The sequence below is a fragment of the Poeciliopsis prolifica genome, unplaced genomic scaffold, assembly GCF_027474105.1.
Source record: "Poeciliopsis prolifica strain line A6 unplaced genomic scaffold, Auburn_PproV2 SCAFFOLD029, whole genome shotgun sequence".
Classification (NCBI taxonomy): Eukaryota; Metazoa; Chordata; class Actinopteri; order Cyprinodontiformes; family Poeciliidae; genus Poeciliopsis; species Poeciliopsis prolifica.
Window position 1 is genome coordinate 5,164,776 of NW_026562404.1, and position 15,631 is coordinate 5,180,406.

General features: G+C 41.6%; 1 protein-coding gene across 4 annotated transcripts in view; it reads right to left on the reverse strand.

Moving 5' to 3' along the window:
• Positions 1 to 15,631, reverse strand: part of arhgef25a (Rho guanine nucleotide exchange factor (GEF) 25a) — a 53,916-nt gene that overhangs the window by 3,360 nt on the left and 34,925 nt on the right. For 3 of the 4 annotated variants that reach the window (XM_055049826.1, XM_055049827.1, XM_055049828.1), the window contains 14 exons: positions 15,064 to 15,371; positions 14,446 to 14,562; positions 8,356 to 8,480; positions 6,302 to 6,368; positions 5,823 to 5,926; positions 5,505 to 5,574; positions 3,764 to 3,853; positions 3,428 to 3,520; positions 2,974 to 3,024; positions 2,803 to 2,880; positions 2,497 to 2,688; positions 2,062 to 2,242; positions 991 to 1,220; positions 638 to 772 (listed from right to left, as the gene is read on the reverse strand). In XM_055049826.1, the coding sequence (XP_054905801.1) occupies positions 638 to 772; positions 991 to 1,220; positions 2,062 to 2,242; positions 2,497 to 2,688; positions 2,803 to 2,880; positions 2,974 to 3,024; positions 3,428 to 3,520; positions 3,764 to 3,853; positions 5,505 to 5,574; positions 5,823 to 5,926; positions 6,302 to 6,368; positions 8,356 to 8,480; positions 14,446 to 14,562; positions 15,064 to 15,371 (1,841 nt within the window). Of the gene's footprint in view, positions 1 to 637; positions 773 to 986; positions 1,221 to 2,061; positions 2,243 to 2,496; positions 2,689 to 2,802; positions 2,881 to 2,973; positions 3,025 to 3,427; positions 3,521 to 3,763; positions 3,854 to 5,504; positions 5,575 to 5,822; positions 5,927 to 6,301; positions 6,369 to 8,355; positions 8,481 to 14,445; positions 14,563 to 15,063; positions 15,372 to 15,631 lie in introns of those variants that run through there. The other variant, XM_055049829.1, reaches the window with a different exon arrangement.

The following is a 15,631-nucleotide window of genomic DNA, read 5'->3' on the forward strand; positions in this document are numbered from 1 at the left end:
GTTGGCAGTATACATAAGATACAATAAGGTCTGTGATTGTATTGTGACAAAACGTAGAAAAGTTCAAGGATTATGAATACTTTCCAGAGCGCTGTCGATGGATCAGACACCCCATCAGACTGCAATTATGCATATTTGATGGGCTCAGGCCTACCTCCTGTTTGCTTAACATAATTTGTCAGCCCTCTTAGAACAAAAGTCCAATGATGGCAGACGCACATCTTCTTGATGATAACAAAAAACAACTTTGCAGAATGCTGCTGTTAACAGGACTTCTTCAAACTCATTAACTTATTATTTGCATTTTTTTTAATGATCTTCTGGTTTAGTCCATCAGTTTTCTTAATAATCTGCAGCAGATTTGGTCAATGCAATTGTTTTCCAACAGGGGGAGATGTAACTCTTTTTGTCAAACACATGTCTTCACTCAGTCTCTCTGCAGAAGGAGTTGCAGTTACAGTTTAATTAGCGTTAAACAGAAAATTGGATTTGTTGTTAGATGTGCCATCATGGTCAGTAAACAGATCCCCGCAGGCTTGTTTTCTGCGGTGTGTAATTCTGCAGCTTGTTCGGTCATCCTGCTTGTTGCACAGATCAGTGGTCATAAAAACGTCCTAATCAATTGCATATACACTACCTGTGCACCCTCAGCGGCCGGGGTGTACAGCCCATTTGATACGGCTGGACAGTTTGACTGATCAGAGAGACACAGTCGGACGTGTGATGGTGAAGCACTGTGGGAGTCAGCAGGGCACGGCTGGACCGGAGTGGCCTGCAGATGTAGGTAAGGAAAAGGTGAATCACTCACTACCGAAGGTCATGCGCAAAGCAGTTTGCTGTTTTTTTGTTTTATTCTCCTTTCTATATTTCAGATATACAGCCACAAAAGCTTGAAAAGCAGAGTTTCTGGCGCAGCATGCACTGAAACAGTATGCAACGGGTAACGGCAGTGGCGTTTCCCACAGAGCGATACAAGCTTAAGATACCTACACCCCTCGACAAGGACGTCTCACTCGGCCCCGGGTTCTGGCTTTGGCTCGGCATGTAGATCGCTGGCAGAGAGGTGTTGTGAGAGTGGAGGGAGGGAAGCTTGTCGCGGTCGATGGAGGCAGATGAGTGGGGCCTCAGGGGGCTCGCGGCAGACAGAGGGGGCCTCATGCTGCGGCCCAGGCTATTGGACTTGCTCTCTCGTCGCTGATACTCAATTGGTGATTGTAAGGCTGGGAGAAAAATAGAGCGCAGTCAGTTTCTGGCAAATTTCCGCAAGCGTGCTAAAGAGCGTTGCATGAAGCAGACGCGCGCTTTTATTTTGTGAGAGGATAAAAGCCCAATCATGTTAATTATCTGGCATCGTTGTTCTTGCTCTGTTTGATGTTACAGTGTTATGACACACAGTAATCCATTATTTATTGGTCCAGATTCACACACAGAAGCTCATTGATGTTAACATCACCTACAAAATAAACAAATCTAGGGTGTTTATGAGAACTTATTAAATATTTGGTAACCCTGTCCATGAGGTGGCAATGACTAAAAACATGTTCTCAATTCATGTTATCCGCATCCACAAATCACTAAGACTCTAAACATTTGTTTCATTTTGCAAAAATCTGTCAAAAAGTCTTTGATAGCTCACTTCATCAAAACAAAATGCATCTAAAACACTTAATGCAAGATGTTTGTGGGTTCATAAAGCTTTACACCTCCATGGCAATGTGTGAAGAGTGTTTAATGAGTGTTATGTTTGGATAGAATCTGTCCTGTGAAAAGCTTTGCATTAAAATGTGTTATGACTGTGAAGTCGATATTAAACCCCAGGCAGCTCTAAAATTTTCAGTCAGGGAAATGTTTGTCGATGTATTTGCGCCACAGGAAACTCTCCCTTTTTCAAAAATAATCAACGTAAAAAGTCTTTGTGAGTGATCAATGAAGGAACCGCTTGAATCACAACGATCAAATCTATTTATCGACATAATGACATGCTCAGGAATCGATAAATAAATCAATGATTTATCACTTTCAGAGATAAATAACTGTCATTCAAACATAGGCAACTCATACCATTAAGAAAGTTGCGCTGACTTTCCAGGATCTGAACCACGTCGTTGATCCAAGCTTTGCAGATCTCGGCAGAGGAGCCCTGCAGCTGGTACCTCACCGTGCTCCCATCTTGGTTTCGTGAGGTCAGTTCAAAACGCGTATCGTCGCCATCAGCATTGGGCTCCACCCCCAGGCAGCTAACCTGCAAAACAACACATCTGACTAACACTTGGGAGGATAACATCCTGCTGAATCGCTTGTTAAATAACTCGCACGATTCTCTGGAGACTTCATAATGAGGAGTTACACAACATGCTAATTTGGGGGGGAAGAATTAGTGTGATACAAATCTGTTGTGTAACTCACAACCTGGGTGGGTGTTGCAATTTCTTACTTCTAGGTATATATATATATATATATACATCTTGTATGGCTTCATGGAGGACAGAAAAGCACCTTGATGCTGTTTTTAAAGATGTATCCAGGGGTGGAGAAGTCTTTCTTCTTGTCAATGGGCTCGCTGAAGATTACCAGCTGCTCAAACAGGAAGACCCGTCTCTCCTTGGCTCGAGATAGAAAGCCGCTGTCCTGCTCTGTGACAGTGAAAGTTCCCTGCTGAAGCAGCTTGCCCTGGGCTGTGATCTTTCCCTGGTACACAAACATAAAAAGAAACAAACAAAGAAACAAAACAAAAAAAAAACAGATGAAAAATGTTGCTTTTCTTGCACCGTGCGCAGGGAAAAAGCTGCTGTAAAGACAAACCTCAAAGCCTTGTAATCTGCCCACATTCATCATGTCATCGCAACGCTTTGGCACCAAGCACATCACCTCCACCGCTTTCTGTGTGCGAGACAAGAATGAGAGTTGTTGTCTTGGGACACTCGCGTTGGCAAAATATCTCCAAATCATGAATGTTTCCATCAGGACTCTCACCTGTAACTCTTCAGTGTCCTTCCCAGCTTTGGTAGAATACGTCAGAAAGTCCTGCAGAAATAAACACAGCACGGTCACCGGAGCGTTCCGGGTTTACTACCCAGGGAAAAGCGAAGACATCTGGTGGTCTGTTTATGGGTGTTTAATTCATTCACTCATTAGAGTAAAGTTTTAAAGAAGCAAGAGCTTTATACAACTGACCAGAAAAGACATTTACATGTTATTGTTTGAATCATCTGGCAGGGAGGGAGTCTCATTCTGCAATTTGCCTCTTCCTCTGTTAGTGGAAAGCAGCCTGACAGACAATATGCTCAGTGTGTGTCTTGATGCTTTAGGCACACGATGTTTACATAAGCCCCCATGCCATGGCTGTGTGTGTTCCGACAGCTGCTCTGTGCATGTGTTTGGGCTGCTGGTGCGTTGGTCAGCGGCGAAGCAATGACCCGTTTGTCACCTTTAGCAGAAGCTGGTACTTCATTATCCTCTGGACAGGTTTGATGAGCAGGTCGTTGAGCTGCAGTCTATGTCCCAACTGCTGTCGGAGCTCCTAGAGAGAAAAAGCAGCAATTCACACCTCAAAACACGACCTGCGTAATCGACCTCAAACTGATTAAGGTTAGACCAAAAATGAAGTGGCAGCTCTAAAGGGATTCACGCGAACACGTGTCAAACATGGCAGAGACATCGGTGCATGCTAAAATTTAGGATGTGACAGTGAACTGCTGCTGAGACAAAACAAACAGATTAAATTGTTGTTCATTTTTCAGGAGAAAAAGACGATTTTTCTCACCTCAAAGTAGGTCTCAATGTACTCTGAGACAATATGTTCTGACTTGGGCTTGTTCTGGCAGTAGACAACGTACATATGGAGTCGTCGCTCCTGAAAACCAAGACAAAAAAATAAAAGACTCTCAAAATCAATCTTGGTATATGTTGTCTTTCAAAATACAATAAAATTATTGTTTCTCTTATTTTATCACAGCACTTTGAGTATTTCGTGAATCAAGTCGTCATATGCATATGAAATATTGGTATTGCTCATTATGCATCTCTGTTTTGTGGCTTGAACTTATTTATATTTACTTTAATATGTTACTGCCAAAAGAAATGAAGGTCTATGCAATGGTGATGATAAGCAGAGATCAGCTTGTTGGTGTGAAATGTCAACACGTCATTATGAAATGTGGTGAGACTTAGCAAAACGGGAAATTTACTCTAAGCTTTTCTGAATTTTTGTGTTTTTTTTCAGACTAATTCCTTTTATCTTAAGCTTTAGCAATGAATTGTATGTTACCCTTTCAAATATTTTGTAAATGGAAATATTTTTACCACTGCTTTGTTCTCAAAATTAATTAAAAGTCATGTATGTCGTTTTGTTGCTGTGTTTTTGTAATTATCTATTCCTAATATTTGAGTCCCAGTGGGGGAACAGTGCGTCTTTGATAGCAGCACAACCGTATGAAATGCCTCCGAAAGTGAAGAGAAAAGGAAGCCGTTTTTTCAATGTGTGGTTAGTCTGGCTGCTGTTTGGGATGAAAGGCAGGCAGAACAACAATGATTTGTCTGCAAGTGCAGCGCCTTTGAAGCTGACTCTGTCTGGTAGCGCCTACTCTTCTGTAACTAATTGGCCTGGGAGAGCAGATATGGCAGCGCTGAGAGAACTAATGGCTTTACATGTAAATGAGCACCAGGTTATGTATAATTTACCCAAGCCACCCTTCAGTGTAACCAGAGCCATCACAGCCTTTCGCTGTATGACAGCACCTAGCAACCAGCCCGCCCAGATCTGCAGACTATGGGCCGCATGTAAACAGCCGCCGTCCACATATGGACAACTGTTCTGTTTGTCTGGCTTCCAGTACACAGCATAAATCTGTTTTCACACGTGTTGCAGGCTGCTTGTGTGTGAGTGAGTACACATGGCGCATATCGGTGACACGGATCTTGTTAAAAGCGGCTCGAGCTTTCTGCTTTTCATTAGGGCCTTGTTTTCACAGTTTGACACAGTGCTTAGATTTAGTTGGAGCTTTTTTTTTTTTAATCCCCCACCGGCCTTTTAAGTTGATTTTTCGGTGGGCTAAGTCTCTCTGTATTCCAAAAGGAGCTTCAATAAGAGAACGAGTGAACAAAGCGGGAAAGAGGAAGAGATCTTTGACTTAATTATGTTTGAAGCAGAAGCAAAGCCGAGCTGGTTGAATTGGCCGTTCGTGTCTGCCTAGTCTGCATGTGCCACTGCTTAACCAATACACATTAATCTCATTTTACTCCCCGTGTGACCACATTGTGACTGAAGATCATCTCTTCAGCTTCCCAATGGTTCTTGCTGAAAGCCCAACCTGACGGAGAAGTATCAGTGAGAGGGAAGTGGAAGGAGCCAGGCTGGGAGTGGAGCGAGGAAAGGAAAGAGCCATGTCTGTGTTCTTTCCTTTCTTTTCCATCACACCCAACGCAACAGGGAAGCAGACACAGACCCACCTACTCCTCTGATGTGCGTGTATGTATATGCCTACATGATGTTCAAATGTACTCACATGTCTAATAAAGAGCTGAGCCAGCCTTTCTGGCTCCTCCAAGCACTTCTCCAGCTCTTCCAGGAAGAAGCTGCACAAAAAAGAAACACACACATTCAGGCACACACACACACACACACAGACAAACACAATCATCCTCCCAAAACGGAAGTTCGGATTTGCTTCATGAACTTTTGTTCCTTCGTTTTCCACTGAGACACAAACACATTGCGCTCCGCAGATCTCCGTTTTCCTTTCACTTTGTCTGCTTTGAAACACGGAAATTTCAACATTCTTTAAAAGGAAAAAAAAAAAAATCCTTAAATGCTTGCAACTCACTCTTTGTGCCAGTCATATATTTGGTGAATGTTTCCAAAAATAATCTTGTCCTTTCCTTTCATAGCCTCTGGAACACCTTTGGAACTCATTGTATTCATGTAGCCCTGCAAAAGAAAGAACAAGCAAACCAAACAAACAAAAGAAAATAAGCTGATCATACCAGCAGTGCATAGCTAAGTCATTACAGCAAAGAGCAGCAATCCCACACCAGATAATACTAAGCTTTTATTAACTTTCAGTTGGCAAGAATTCCTCTCTAAACCGAAATATCTGCTGCTATTTAAGGCAACGGGAGATGGATTGCACTGCAATATAATACTCCTTAGGCTTATAATTCATAAAATCTGCTTAGGACTGGAGACGGTGGGATGGAAGCAGACCAAAGCGTGGAGTGAAGTGAAGGGATTGCGATGATTAGGATTTGGACCTCTCTTTGATAGACTGGGTGGATGAATGTCAGTGCAGACTGTGAGGTTTACCTCCACTATGAGCCCCAGGTCTGCCACATAGTCCTTCTCTGTCTCTATAAGCTCATTCAGTACATACCTGGAGGAGCAGACAGAGGAGGGCGATTAGTGTTTCTGAAGTTGTTTCACATCTTAAAGCACATGACGGCACTTTAACAATTTAAAGAATTTTCTTTTTGCCTTTCAAAAAAAAAAAAAAAAAAAACACCCAGTTGCCAGCTTTCTGGATGTCGCAAAGAAAAACACAGATGCTTTTCGGCTGGTGCACTTTTACTGGAATGAATCTAATTTAGCAGAACATCCTGCAAAGGTTTTGAAGTCAGCAAACAGGAAATCAGCTGTGCACACACCAAAAAAAACGTGGACACTCGCAGGTTTTTGATCCCTTTTCAGTGTCTCCTAAAGAACAGCGACAAGCCTCAAATGTCACTTGAAAGAGTTCAGCATAAAACATTTAACATATGATAGTAGCTAAAGAGAATTAGTCGGGTTAGAAGCTCAGAGGGATTTCAGGTGTATAGACATAAATGCATTTGCAAGTCAGACGCATTTTATTTTATTTTATTTTATTTTATTTCTTTATTTTTTGCATGCCTGTCAGTTTATGTAAAGTAAACTATGCTTGCATTAAGTGTTTGAAAATGTCAACAGCAGCCGTTCTTTACCAGAAAAGAAACATTACCAGAAGTTATGGGGACTACCATCACCTAATGGCCAGAGAATCCACTGGATACCATGGAGACTGACCCACAGTATTTCCTTAAGTGATGCTTGGGTACCAAAACAAAACAAAATATTACTTCATTGATATTTTCTGGACAAGAGAATTGGACTTTTTTTTTACCTCGTGTTTCCTGAAATGATGCCATTTGCTTGCTGCTTGTGAGGACAATAGCGACTAACACCGAAAAACGTAGACAATAATGTCCTTATTGCATCTTCATGCAATGCGAACAAGCAGCTTAGTCATGCTAAATGTTGTAGTCAGATTGTGTGCAGACAACATGATCTGAATCCACAAGTAGGTGGTGCTCACTTCTCTCCTGAAAACAGCTTGAATTTTGCTATCATCGTCTTTCCAGCTAATCAATATATATTCACTCCTTTAGAACAGTTTATCTCAGATTATTCTTCCTCTGCCACATCCACCCATTAATCATTAATTACCTCATCGGGCCAGGATATTTGTATTTGTGTATTTTTGGTAGCGCCGCAAAAAACGACGTACAAGAAACATCTTGTACGTCGAGGAGTAGTGTCATAGTTTATAAAGACGTAACATGAACGGTAATAGCACCTTGCACCAATCTGGTGGCTGACAAACAGATAAAAAAACAATAAACATCTTTGCTGCTGAGCTCATCTGTCTAGTTGCTCTATAATTTAGCAATTACTTACGAGCAATTAATTACAGACCCTGCAATAAACTTGATTAAAGATATTTAAGAGACCCACCACTAACTGACATAAATTAAAGTTTGCTATTTTAACATCACAAAATGTTAAAGCGTTCAGGGGAAAAAAAAAAAAAAAATCAAATTTACTTGTGTTTTGGTAAAACGGGACTCCAGCTACTATCTCTCCACAGGGGCTAAAACATAATAAAATAAAGTTTATCTGGATTAAGTAATTCTGCAGTGTTGTAATTCCAATAGTTATCTTCTTATTCATGAGAATCACATGTGGGAAAAACCCAGTTAACTGAGTGCAAAATGTGTATTCCATTATTGTAGAATTGAAAGAAGAGCATTTCATGATATTTTCCACCCTACCTATACATTATCCAACATTACTAAGCAAAGGGAAAACTATGGGTTATTGGTTTTGTAGCCTGACTCAGATAATGTGCCTGTCAAGCGCAACTGTCATCATTTGATTATTTCTTGGCGTCTTGTTTTGGTCCCTCATTAATTCCAATAAAAAAAGCCTCCGGGGTTAAATCTTGGCCTAAGTGACGTTCAGCAGCTGTCTGTGCCGGGCCACGTTTAACGTACGACTGCAATATTCCCACAGCAACAGCCGTGCCATGCATAATGCGTGGACATTCATCCTGATAAAACACGTACGTGCTTTTCTCGATGGCACTTCTCCTCTCCTCTTCGGTGTCAGCCACAGCGGACCACTGGCTGGAGGTATCGTCCGTCAAGACGGACTCGCCGTCCTCGGGCGGAAGACCAGCAGACTGAGTGTCCTGAGGAGGCAGAGACAGACAGACAGACGGATTGTTTATCAGCAGCCTTGTGCCAGTAATGCGGATCATGCCAGGAATAAAACAAACAGAGGGAGATAAAGAGCAGAAGAGCAATGGTAATGATGCAGGTTGCCAAGGGGACCGGGGGTGGGAAGGGAGCAGGCGGGTATGAGGAGCAGAGATTGAGAGATAAAGAGATTGGAATCAGATTGCTGCTGTTAATGATCGGCGCCGTGCCACACATTACAGGGGATAAATCAAGAGTCAGAACTCGACGGGTGAAACAGCTGTGGGATCTAATAAAACTGTAAAGACTCTTGATAAAGTTGTTGCTCCAGGGGAAGTGGAATCACAGCCACAGCAGACTGGGCTCAGCGTTTTCCAACATGTGAAAAAGAAACAAACAGAATACGCTAAGAAATATTTCGATGTTTTTTTTGTTTTTTTTTTTAGAGGGGGTCTTTCTTCTCACTTTCTTTGTGTGCCGTCTCTCCGCCTGTATCTATGTCAGCATCTCTAAGTGTGGTCTGTGTGGCTGCAAAGCAAACAGGATAAACACAAGGTTACCTCAACCTAATCAATTGTGCTCATGCGTTGTATACATGACCTCATTTTTTTCTTGTTTTTTCCTGGAATTGATGTCATTTCCTTGCGTGGGGCTCTCATGGAAAAAATATAGACGCCGTACACAAGGTTTCGCCTAAACAAGCTGGAACCTTCTCTAGCTCCGTGAATTCACATTTACCCACTAACTGTTTATTTATTTGGCGCAAAGCCTCTCCTAAAACAAACTGACAGAGCGGATACAATGCCTTGCAAAAATATTCTCACCCGTTGAACCTTTTTCACATTTTTATCACATTACAACCACAAACTCCATGTGTTTCGACGGCACTTTGGGTAATGCATGGAGATGAACGTAATTGTGAAGTGGAAGGAGAAAAGGATAGGTCAAATGTTTTAACATTGAACTTCTACAAATGAAAATTTTATTTTTGATTCTTTTTAAGTTGATGAAAATCCTGAGGTGTGGCTTTCATATAAATTCATTCAGAGAAGCCGTTTGGAGTATCTCTCTGCCATCTTTGCAACGCAGAGAGGTGACATTTGTGTCCATTTGCCAGTAAGTTGGCTGAATGTGCATAATATTGCAATCTTTAAATTTCTATTTCCAAACAATGTCAAAAACATTCTTTAGAATAAAATCATAAAATCACAGTGTGCTACATATGTGCTAATAAAATGACTCACAGTAATATGTTCTGGAAATGAGTTAATTTTAGCCCTTTTTTTCCCTGGAGCCACATGCTTCCTTTTCACTCTCTCCTGACAAAGAGAGCGACCATCCGTCTCCACGTAAAATTCTCAGCGTCTCCTTGGCGTACACAGGCTTTGCTTTCGCACCTTAGACGCACACACCGCAGTCATTTCTCTAAGTGCCCGCGCAGACGGGACCCTCCCAGGGAATGAAACAGATGTGCGGACACTTGCACACAATCCAGCTGAAGGCAGCAGAGCCCATAGTTTGTTCTTTTCATCCCTGGTCTAGTTCGACTTGTTCACCTGTCGTCTCTTTGATGAACTCATTTGCGAAGTGTTGAACTTTCTGTGGTGTCAGCGGGGGGATGAGACAGAGCAAAGTGAAGGAGGGAACGACAGAGAGGCTCTGTTTGGACCCCCCGCTCCCATTGGTTCCCATCTCTCCTGCTTTTTAGAGCCCAGGCCTGGCTGACAGGTCTCCCTGGCTCCCTGATCATTTCCAGATGTGCCGTGGCAAAGACCCACAGGAAAAATTCCCATCTGCCTCTCTTCTAAATTTTGTTTTTAATATTCAGAAAGCACAGAAGTGGGGCTATGGGGGGCTGAACAACAATTTTAGAATAATCAGAATTAATGATTTTATGGAGTATTTTTCTAATAGCTATCCTAACAGGTCAGTTAGTTTGGAGTTGTATGATAAACATTGGGGTCAAAAAAGGTTTACACTGTACATTTATTGCAAAAGTGATCACAGAGCTATACTGGACGTACTTTTGTCTGATTCAAGCTAAGACATTAAAAATAACTCAAATCTCTCTCTCTCTTTTTCTCTATTTAAATTAGATGTACAAAATCTAAACAACACATTGCGCATGGTTTGGTAAAATAACTGATCATCCAACATATCTAATATGCTTAGTTTGGCTTTGAGACCATTCAAATATTTATTTGCAAAAGGTTAACATAAGAACAAAAAAATACGTATATCAAAGCAAAGTTTGATATCACATAACCTAAAGATGTATTAAAAATGTCTCTAGATGTAGAGGAGAGAGCTGAAAAGCAAACGTGAATGCCTGTGAGCTGAGACAGCGCTGCATTAAAACCAGACAGAAGCCTTTTGTGGAAATTACAGCTTGTGCTCGAGACCATTTCCGACGGGTAAAACTATAAACACAGCAGATTCCACCGTGTCATTATTAATTACACAAGTAATTATGAAGAAAAAGTTTGCGCATCCCAAAACACACACACACACGAACACGCACACACACACACTGACATAGCTAAAGAAAATATCTAAAAAGAAAAAAAAAAAGAAGTTTTTGAGTCTTCATATGATTTCACCCCAATCTCCTCAGAGATGATTTTACTTAGTTCAGCAAAAATAATCCAGTATTATTCTGATTAACTAAGCAGCACTCAACTCACTTGTTTTGTTTTTCAGTTAGCGGCTCAATATGACAAAAGTAATATAAATGCATATCAAATGTGTAGGTGGTTTACATCACAGTTTCAGTCATTTTGAAAAAAAAAAAGTATATTCCCCTTCAGTCATAGTATTCTTCATAAGAACATTAAGAGATGAACTAATTTTGCCTTTCCCGAGTGCCACCCTTTTTTTAAAAATCGAACCTTGAATCTAAAAAAAAAAACACAACAAATTCCTGGACTTTCACTATTTGTAAAGTAAAGATGAATCCAGTATTTCGCATCCTGTCTTATGTGTGTCAGTGATTTGGAAAACCACCACCAGTACCTTAAAGTGCCCATAGTTTCTGTTCACCTTTCACAGTTTTTTATAGAGGAATTTCAATCCACACTTTTATGAAAACCTGCTTGACTTCCTTGGATCTGTGGACAGCTTTCAGGTCTTAACGCAACAACTCATGGTGGGACACCAACTAATTTATTTCCAGTCGTTCTGTTGGGTCGTTTTGCTGTCTGATTGCAGTGCAGGAAAGCTCTTGCAGTTCAAGAGATGGCCTCACATTTGACTCCAGAACACAGCTAACCACTGAACATCCAAACATCAACATGTTTGGATGTCTGCAAGAGGTGTTTTCTCCTCTTGCCACAGCAATCACTTATTGATGATCGCAAAAATAAACATTAAGCCTGAAACCATACCATTGCAACAGATTGAATGCTCTGCTCTTTGTGGGGGAAATATTTGATTTTTTTTTTTTAGGGTCGTTGTTGTCAGTTGCTATGGCTACGAGTCTGCGCGGTTTTGAGTTTTACTCCGACGGGTTTTTTCCCCCCCTTTGCTTGTGCAGCACGGCACGAAATTAACAACGCCTACATTCCCCAGGTTTCATTGAGTTAACTAGATTAATCCACGGCTACGCATGGGGGGTGAATGGGGGGGAAAAAAGAAACAAAAAACAAAAACAATCGTCTTTTTTGCCCTCCAGCGTTGTCCGCATGCGCGAAATGTCCTCATGTAAACAGTAACATGCAGGCGGTCGACATTTGTATGTCCGGTCATGATTGAGTCAGAGCCTCACCAGCTTTGCGCCTCACCGCACGTCACTGGCGTAGAGGCCGAGCGGCCGCCCCATTTCAGGAGGATGCGGGTCTTCCGCCTTTCCGGGTTCTACTGACGTCACAGTTCCCAACCAGTGATGTCAGTAGCGCGTTACTTAGTAACTTAGTAAGTGATATTTGCTATTTTATAAATAACTAATGTATTTTTTCCTCAAATTTCTTTTATTTAAGTTAAAGTATACAAAAAATAAATAAATTAAAAAAAATGTTTATGATGGTACAAATAACTTGTAGTTACTGGCAAATTTTTTTATTTTTTAATTTGATTTATAGTCATTGAAAAAATAACACTGGTCAGTGTGTGTGTATGTGTGGAGGGGGGTGGGGGGGGTGTGCATGCTCATTTGGATGATCTCTGTGATCTCTATCTCTACAACCCATCAATTTATTTATTTTTTTCAAAACATGATTTTTAAATACATTGGCATGTTACATCAACCAAGACGCACGGATGTTTCCATTTCTTGATTTTCTCCAAAAACGTGCTTTGCATTATATGGAAATCTTTGAGATAAACCCGTGGGACACAAAATGCACCCAATTCAGAGAATGACCCAACTACCATCATAAGACCGGGTTATTTTACTTTTTTTTTTTTTTTTTTTGTCCTAACCCATTAAATAGACGCGAGAATACTTTTTCCCCCCCAATATTTGACAAATGTCTAGCATTTAGAAATCAGTTTGGTTGATCGCGTGTGTGAGACAACGGCGTTTGATGAATGAACGGTGAGCTACGTAAGTCCATAAAACAAATGTGCAAGAAAGCAAGTTAACATGATTTTACAGCCCGCTCTCTGTCTCTCTTCCCTTGTTTAGTTTTAACTCTGTCTTCAAAGCCCAGCAATAAAAACACCAAAGAACTGACCTCATCCTACTGATGTAATCCCCTTTTGATGTGCTTTGGGGGGCTTTGGGGGTACATTTTGATTCAGGTGTTGATTCCTAAACAGGAGATGCTCCATACCATTCAGACATCCGTGTTGTTGTTTCCTTCTGACACGCCTCGGGCACGGCTGATTAATGCAACGTTTTCGCTTTGCAAGCAGCTTCGCCGTCTGGCAAGCTTTTATTTGCAGCCGAGAGGCAACATATGAACACCCAACCTGGGATGCTCCTTTCCCTCCAGCGGATGACTCCAAGAGCTTAATGGAGAAGCGGAAACTCGTGTGTTTTATGTGCCGTTCTTTCATCTCACGTGTCATGCAGCGCTGTTTCCTGTTTGTCTCCCAGGCTGGTCCTTTTGTAATGTTTTAAACGTGAGTCACGAATCACACAGGTTGCTGTCAGACGCTTCACCTCTAATCCTTCTTACATCATTCTTGCACCCATTTGCACAGTCCTGAGATGTAGACAGCAGTGGCCCACAGCCATGTGCATGTATAGGAATGGGGCTTTCATATTTTTCCATTGCTTGCTCACTGAGCTACTTCAGCAGCAGCAGGATTAGCCATTTCCAGACAGTAATGGAGGACAGTGGATGCACACCAGGGTAGGAAATGATTTCTGCTTGTTCTCAGAGGAGCTATGTGCGTATAGATGTTTCAGTCTGCAGTATAGTTACACAATTTCGATGAGGGTATCAGCTCCTTGGCTCCATCAATAATTGCTAGCCCGGTTGAACATCAATATCTTCTGACTTCCTCTCAACAAGAGTCTTCTTCTTCTTCTTCTTCTTCTTCTTCTTCTTCTTCTTGTGTAGGCTTGTTCAGTGAATGACTAGTTGTTCACCTGTTGACAGTTTTCCCCCACTTCAGGTTTACAGTAAGCGCAACAGTAGTTTTGGTATGTTTATTATTTTCTAGCGATGCTTTGGACAATACCCGGTGAGATTATCTAAGCTTTTTGTACTGCTTTAGACCTCAACTCTGCTTTAAAAGTCTCCAAGTCTTCATCTCTGACCTGTCTACTTTGCCAATTGGTCTTCATAATCCACTTAGTCTTCAATAAATCAGACAAATCAGAAGGTAATGAGCTGATCTGCATAAGTGTCAGCGTAAAGGACTGATTCCATTACAGGAAAGCCACTGTAGTTCATTTTAACTCAACCTTAAAATTGCCCAATTTTAAAAACCAAAAGATGTAGGCCAAGAGTACTTTTGGGAAAATGTGCAAAAGTTCAAGGTCGATGGATTAAAATTGAGTGTTTGACAGACCTGTGTGTTTGGCAGTGCTGTGAAATCCACTGGCAAGGCGGTCATGAAACCAGATGGTTGCAAGGATTGTGGCGACAGGTCCTCAGGGCTGGCCAGGCCATCTTTCCACTCCTTAAACTGAAACACACACACACACACACACATATATATATATATATATATATATACAAATAAATTATGGAAATCACCATGTGGAACTGAAACACAGTCAATCTAATGCAGAAAACAAAAAAGGGGAGCATGAGTCAGAAATTGTTGCATTAAGAAGAGCTGAGTCAGCTGCTGTCCAGTTGAAGACTGAAAATGTCAATCTTTTATCTCTGCTTACATTCTTTAGCTACCTAAAGTCAACAAGAAGCAGCTTACCATGAACATGGCCAGGATTTCTGTTTATTCAAGGGAAAAACTTTGCATATTTACTTCAGAACCAGTTTTAATAGCACCGTTTCATGAGAAGATCTGAGACTAATTTGGATCTCTTGAGTTTACTTATGAGGAGGATCAAACCACCTGCATAAGGTAAAACCCAGACTGCAAACTCAAGACTTGCCTGACTGGCTCATGTGACCACAAATGAAAGAAAACATCCTGGTGGTAAGTGATACTGCTTGTTCTCACTTGTTCCCTGTGGGTGACAGGTAGAATGGTAAACGCTTCATCGGGCCTCACGGGGCTGAAAAGGTCCTGGCTCTGGTTCTGGGATGAAAGAGGCGGAGTTTTTCCCTCAAGTTTCCGGACCTGGCGGTCCACCTTGGCGGTGGATCCTGCGCTGAGTTTACGCACAGGGTTGGTGAGCCACTTCGTCAGGGCGCTAACAGAGCGTCTGGAGCTCGGTGAGCTGGGGGCCGAGCTGCCTGAGGGCTGCGGCGGCAGCGACGCCACGGAGGTGGAAATGCTGCCCTCGCTGCCCGCTGCCGAGTACGAGTCTGCAGAGAGAAATCAATGTGATAACTGCAAGATAAGGAGTAACTGCATCACGCTCTCTGTTAATCGATAAAATTGTCAAAAGTGCAAAGAGATTTTTGTCTAGGAAAGATAACGTTTGATAATTGAACTGCAGATCTGGTGATGAGTGAGGTGAGTGGACACTGTAAAAACTGCTCAGCAAAAAAACAACAGTTTTTTTTAAAGCACACTCTTCTTTGTTTAGCCTTTTTTTTATAATTCACATAATATTTGGCCAGTC